General features: G+C 33.2%; 1 protein-coding gene across 1 annotated transcript; it reads right to left on the bottom strand.

Moving 5' to 3' along the window:
* Positions 1-1,868: 1,868 nt before the first annotated feature.
* LOC140871436 (4-coumarate--CoA ligase 2) lies at positions 1,869-6,438 on the bottom strand. Its single transcript, XM_073273944.1, has 4 exons — positions 5,224-6,438; positions 2,756-2,954; positions 2,392-2,605; positions 1,869-2,298 (listed from the first exon to the last, which is right to left on the bottom strand). The coding sequence occupies exons 1-4, from the start codon at positions 6,271-6,273 to the stop codon at positions 2,082-2,084; spliced, it is 1,680 nt and encodes a 559-aa protein (XP_073130045.1). The 5' UTR covers positions 6,274-6,438; the 3' UTR covers positions 1,869-2,081.
* Between the last annotated feature and the right edge of the window lie 673 nt (positions 6,439-7,111).

The following is a 7,111-nucleotide window of genomic DNA, read 5'->3' on the forward strand; positions in this document are numbered from 1 at the left end:
GCATGAAGGACACGTGCACAACAATCACTCATCTGAAGGGACGAGTGTGCTAATTTTATAAAACGTTAGGGTTAAGAATGCCTATTAAAATTTTACAGATGAGAAATGTGCATTTTTAATATTTCACAAAGATATTTCGTACAAATAACTATATCTAAAAGTGATCCCCAATAAAAAGTGTTCGAAACACAAACATCCACATTAAATAACTCCCACCTAGATCGAATTGAGGGGATGAGCTCCCATCTTTAGGACTTTAAACATAACGGAATAAAGAATGTTATTCTCTTTCCAAAATTGAACTTTATTAATTATTATATTTACTTTCAAATATGCTCTCCATATTACGTCTCATTTCTACTGGACCAAAATGTGCTTTTCATAATTTCTAATTCTTAATTCCCATTTTCTTTCTTATCATCTTTCACGGAAAAAAATCATAGCATCCAACTTTAATTAGGACATGTTTAATACGTAGGACGAGATTATTTATTTAAAAAATATATGAGTGATAAGTACTTTTTTTGTGAGGATATTTAGTACGTGAGAGTAAATGGTTTTTTATTTTCGTAGCAGTGATAATAATGTTAACCATTTTAGTTTTGACCCAAATACCGATTAAATTTCTAATGGAGATGGCTAGCTATCATTCCCTCATAAATTGTAATTATTCTCCCTTCAAGTTTTTTAAATACTTTTTTTATTTCTTGCATATATCTATAGTATTTAAAAAACTTGAAGGTTTGCAATTGAAATTTAACCTATGATATTGAGATTTTTCTGAAAATTTTGATTCACAAAAACATGGTAATATTATTATTTTTATTTAAATTAAAAATTCAACTTTATAGTGGTTTTTGGAGATTAGTTTGGACCTAAGATAAACTTAGATAATTGAATACGGCATCAAAGAGTCCTCGTATGAAGAATTATTCAAGTGCGGTCATTTTCGGGGGTAAAACCTAAGTTTCCATCTCTCTTGTTATGTTATTGGAGATTTCGCTCTAATATTTTCCTAAGAAAAACATTTAAAATTTATTGTTAAAACTTATATGAATTTTATTATGCACTAATATGGATTAGTGAGTACATGGATTCAAATATAAATTGAAGCAGATTAACAATAATAGTAATCTTAGAGCCCGTTTGGTTTAAGAAGCCAAAGAGAAAAAATGTTTTTTTGTTTAAAAAAAGTGTTTTTGTTGTTGTAAATGTGTTTGAATAATTTTAAAGTGCTTTTAAAAGCACTTATTTAAGTCAAAATAAGTGCTTTTTTAAAAGCTAATATTTGTAGCTTTTCAAAGGCTTTTAATTTATAAAAACTGCTTTCAATCTATTTATCCAAACACAAAATTAATTTAGCTTTTACTTAAAAAAACAATTTTAAAAGCCAACTTAAAAAAACACTTATTTTTTTTAAAAAAATCTTTTAAAAACAAACGGGCTCTTAATTAATTAGAACAACACTCCCCGCCCCACACGAATTAAATCTTAATATACTATATAATTAAATTAAAGATTCTCTAATTAACAAATTTTCAATTAATAGGTAAAAATTGATTTGAAATTATCATTATCTCCTAACTTAATTTTCAATAAAACAAAAATTATTGGGCAAAATAGTCATTTTATATGGTTTTCTCTTTTTCTAGCTATTAAAAGCTCACTTTGTGCCCTTTGATATTATTTTATTTACAAAAATGACACTCACTTTATAATATATATATATATATATATATATATTTTGTGAATATTTGTTTAGAAAAACATTATATTTTTATTATTTTTTAATTTTACAATTTATTATTTATTTTCTTCGTAAAAAAAACGAAATATATGAGCACGCAACGCTTGCAGCGAAATACTAGTAATAAATAATTGCTCAATCGAGCTAGGCATGGTTTTATAAGAAGATCGCTTCAGTTTTATTAATACAAATAAGTCAACAAATTTACAAAATATTAATCTTAATTGATTAGAACAAAAATAATGAACTCCTTTTTTATTTATCATAAAGTAATTAATCGTTGGTAAAACAAGCACAAAAACATATATTATATATATATATATATGTATAGTTTTCACGATGCATTGAGTAACTTGGCTCTGAGCTCTCTTCTCAAAATTTTGCCCGCAGGAGACTTTGGAATCGCATTTACAAAGTGCACTTTATGCAATCTCTTGTAGAAAACCACCTGTTTTGCGATGAATTCTTTCACTTGTTCTTCAGTCACTTCACTCCCACTTGCTGCAACTACAAATGCCACTGGAACTTCACCAGCTGCTTCATCGTTTTGCCTGTCAAATCCAAATCCAAATCCAAATATTTTATACACATATATGCAACTCGAAATCGAATCCATATGTTTATATGATGCATGTACTACTTACGGTACGACGGCTGCATCGGCGATGTTGGGGTGGCTTAGGAGAAGAGACTCGAGCTCGGCGGGTGGCACTTGAAAGCCTTTGAATTTGATGAGTTCTTTGAGTCTGTCTATGATGAAAACGTCGTCGTCTTCGTCTACGTAGCCTATGTCGCCGGTATGAAGCCAACCATCTACGTCTATGGTTCTGGCTGTTGCCTCGGCATCATTCAAGTACCCTACAATTTATTTATTTCAATAAAACTAATAATTTTTTTGTCGATGTCTTTAGGATATATAACATCTCATTTAATTCTCTGTCCAAACAAACGTTTTGTTTCTGGAGACTATCTATAAAATTCGAACTACTACACAAACAGATCATATACCTTTCATGATCTGAGATCCCCGGATGCATATTTCGCCGGGTTGATTGCGGGGAAGGGAATGGCCGGTTTCCGGGCTGACGACTTTAAGCTCCGCGTTCCGAACGACATTGCCACACGAGCCGGATTTGGTCGGAAATGGTTGCTTCGCGAATAATGGGGACAAGCATAGCACCGGCCCAGCCTCCGTCATACCATACCCCTATACATATATAGCCAATAAATATTGACGTTACATTGAAAAATGTTATATTTTCACGTTGTTACTGCGATAGGGTAAAAAAAATTAAAATTTATGTATCAAAATCAAACTTTTAAATGTTAAACTAAAAAGTAAATAAATTAATTGAAAAAAATGATTGTGCCCAACAATGTATTTTACATATGTGAATTCCATAAAACACAAAATGGAAACACGTGTTTTATATATCTGAAAAGTGTATCTATTTGGAACAAAGACAATATATATATATATATATGTAGCATTTAGTGTTCAAATTATAAAATAAAGACACCTTAAAATCCTCTAACCGAACCGAAACAGTGTAGAATGACACACCAAGAATAGATAATATTTAATTATAATTATAAATAGCAAATATTTGTATTTTATCGGCGGTCAACAAAGGTAGCTGAGAATTTAAGTGACGTACCAAACCTTGAAACTGAGAAGTGTCCAAAATCAGATCAATTGGTTCTGATAATATTTTGGGGAAAAAGTCATCAGCAAGTTATTATTATCATATATTATATTATTTGTGTTTTGACGGTTCATATTATATTCTAATTAAGATAGGGTAAAATAAAGAACATGGAAAAAAAATTGTTCTAAATTTTTTTTAAAAAAGATTGTCTTTCGGAGTACATTTTTAAGATAATTACTTGGCGGGTTGGGTGTATGTAAAATGATACATAAATATTCTGAAATTTATGTGAAGAATATTTGTTTTGAAGTATATGGTGTAGTTGAATTGTTTTAAAAAATCATCCAGACATGATTGAGTTGACAGAGAATTATAAAGAAGTTAGTAGATATTAATTATTATCGTTAATCTAAAAAAGACAATTATTTTGATTACGTCTTTTCTTAATTGAACAAATAAATAAGGAAGATAATAGTTCAAAGTGGTGGATAAAAAAATTTATTGGATAAAAAAATTTATTGAAATATAAAAGAAGTGGTATTTTCTTTCACATAGTATTAATATCAAACCACCCTTAAAAAAAAGTATTAATATCAAACCAATTATGAGCATTTATTTATATAGGTCTATTATTTAGACTTTTAATTAAGCTGGAAAACAAAAATAAATGTACCATATATGTGTGTTTAAAGAAATTACGGCCATTTATAGAGGCAATTAATTAAACTTTTAATTAAGTTAGACAAATAACAAAAAAGTTGGTTGGAACCTTTCCATCACTAATAATCATGATTCATGACCAAGCAAATTTATCCATACATTCTTTCAAAAAAAAAAAAAAAAATTTAATCCATACATGCACAATGCATATCCCTTTCATAAATTCAAATCTTATTTAATTCATCTCATAATGGCAAAATTAAATGAATGCAAATCAACACAAGAAGCACCGAGTCGTTGAAATACAACACAAGTCATATGGATATGCCCCGTTTAACTTGTATCTATAATTTTTTTATCTTTTTTAATGGAATTTATTTATTTTCATTAAAAAAACACAAGTTATGAATAAATTCACTTAGATCGTTTTAGATGAATTCAATTATTTTAGGTGTATTTCAAATTCATCTGCTATTTAAAGAGTTTCATTTAACAATTAAGATGAATTTCAAATATATCCACACCAAAAACCTTGCAATCGAGTTTTAAATCAAAATAATGAAGAGCGATATTATTTAAACGGTCCACACGATGCATCAGTGTCAACGATTATATGAAGATGTATTTAAATATTTTGTCTTTTAAGAAAAAGACCTTTGGAAGGAAAAAAAAATATCAGTCCATGAAAAAAAAAAAAGAAGATTTGTACATGTTATTTCTATAATCAATTTTGGAAGGACCATTTTCACTATTAGTAGTCAGTAGATAAAATCAATTTTGTGAGAACAATTCCAAAAACAAAAATAAGTGAGAACTTACTATTTATAAACTAAAAGTAGCAAGTGGTATGTTCCATAAGATTTGAAATCAATCTGAATTTTGTTCATTGTCGATTAATTTAAAATCCCAATCCCAAATTGATCATTTCAAACACAACTTTAGCATAAATTTATCAATCTAACCTGAAACTTAAAAGTAAATTAGAAAGCACAAAGAAGCATATCAATCTTATCACTAGCAGAACTGGAAGTTTTAATAGAAAAATCATTTTTAATTGAAACACAATTTATAGTTAAATATTAAATAATTTATGAAAATGAGAGCGTATGTGTATATCCCACTCGAATAACATGAAATATAGTTGCGGTGGGTTGTTACATAACATACCTGTCCGAAAACCGCCTGCGGCAAACGGCGGAGAAGCGCGTCCTCCAGCTCCGACCCGAGCGGCGCCGCCCCGGACTGCACGAGGCGAATGGAGGTGAGGTCGAAATTGTCCACCACGGGGTTCTTGGCGAGGGCCAGCACGAGCGGCGGCACCACCGCCGCGACGGACACCCGGTGGCTCTGAATCAGCTCCAGGAGCAAACCCATCTCGAATTTCTGCACCATAAGGATCGCCGCCCCCACCCTCAGCGAACACAGCAGCGCCGCGTTCAGCGCGAATATGTGGAACAGCGGCAGAACGCACAGCACGACGTCGTCTTCTTTGACGTGCCAATTGGGATTCTCGCCGTCCACTTGCTGTGCCACGCTGGTGATCAAGCTCTTGTGGGTCAGGATCACCCCCTTCGGCAACCCGGTGGTCCCGGAGGAGAACGGCAGAGCCACGGCGTCGTCTGGGTCTATCTCCACCTCCGGAGCATCTCTCTCGTCCGCCTCACACAGCGCCGAGAAAGGCAAACAACCCTCCGGAGGATCGTCGATCGTCACCACGGCGAAATCATCACAGCCTACGTCGGCCGGATCCCTCAGCTTCTCCACGTACTGCGACTGAGTGACGATCATCTTGGCATCGGAAGCCTTTAGCTGCTTGAAAATCTCGGCCCTGGTCAAGAAAGGATTCGCCGTGGTGGTGACCCCTCCGATCATGGAAGCACCCATGAAACAGAAGGCGAACTCGGCGCAATTCTGCAACATCACCATGATGACATCCCCTTTCTTCAACCCGAGCTTAGAAAAGCCGGCGGCGATTCTCCGGCAGATGAGATGAACCTCTGCATAAGTATAACTTTTTCCGGTGTTACCCACTAAAAGACAAGTCCTGTCGGCTTTCTGAGACAGATTCTGGAAACAGAAAGTGTGGAGAGGAATGTGATTGGGAATGGAGATGGGAGGAAGCTTGGAAACGAAAATATGCTCCGCTGGATCCGATGCCGATGGTGATGGTTTCTGAACAGAATGAAGCTCTGGATTCTGGGTTTTCACAGACGCCATGGATGAATAATAATAATAATAATAATACAGAAGAAAATAGAGGGATCGGAATAGGTTGGTGTGACAATATATATATATATATATATATATAGATATAGATATATAAGAATGGAGAGGGTGAGCAGTAGTGTGTATGTGAGTTAGGTGGGAGGAGTGGAGGAGGAAACGACTACCAGGGGAGTAGGTTTGACCAGTGGAGGCCATTAATAATTTATTAACATCAACTCTTTCTTTTTTATTTTTTTATTTAATTTAATTATGAGACCATTTTGTCCCTCACCTACACTCACCTAACTGTCTTTCCTTATTTTTTTTTAATTATTATTTTATGTAATATATCTATACCGATGTAGCCAAAAAATGCTTGTACCCAACATTTGTTTCTGCAAAATTCGGAGTATCATCAGTTCCTTGTACTTTCTTAATCGAGATCTTCAATGAGTTGTTCCTATGTTACAAAACAAATTCAGATGAGTCGGGAGAGTTTCCGGCGAAGACACTCCAACGCTCAAGTCAATGATTACTCAAAGAATAATAATCAAGGGCAGAGCGTTATATTGCTAAGAAAAGTGTGTATCTTAATAATGAGGTAACTTGAGCTATTTATAGATATTTGGAGAGTTTCACGGGCTTAAGACTTTTCTGGGCTTTTATAGAATTCAGAGTCTGTTTAAATTAAATATAAATAATACTTGAATAAGTTTGATTCTCAAAAATATTTGAATTGAACCTTCATGATTGGGCCTGGGCCCAGTGAAATTTTTAGATGTAACTCATCATATACACATATATTAAGTAAGAAAATTTTACAAAAACTGCTTGGTCTCTTGGTACGACC

The sequence above is a fragment of the Henckelia pumila genome, unplaced genomic scaffold (assembly GCF_033568475.1).
Source record: "Henckelia pumila isolate YLH828 unplaced genomic scaffold, ASM3356847v2 CTG_461:::fragment_3, whole genome shotgun sequence".
Taxonomy (NCBI): domain Eukaryota; kingdom Viridiplantae; phylum Streptophyta; class Magnoliopsida; order Lamiales; family Gesneriaceae; genus Henckelia; species Henckelia pumila.

Bases quoted from the DNA above. Each gene is read 5' to 3' on its own strand.
- LOC140871436 (XM_073273944.1), bottom strand. From the start codon at position 6,273: ATGGCGTCTGTGAAAACCCAGAATCCAGAGCTTCATTCTGTTCAGAAA. The intron at 2,606-2,755 runs GTATATGATCTG...AATAAATTGTAG, and splicing joins GGGATCTCAGATCATGAAAG to GGTACTTGAATGATGCCGAG. The intron at 2,299-2,391 runs GTAAGTAGTACA...TGGATTTGACAG, and splicing joins GCCGATGCAGCCGTCGTACC to GCAAAACGATGAAGCAGCTG.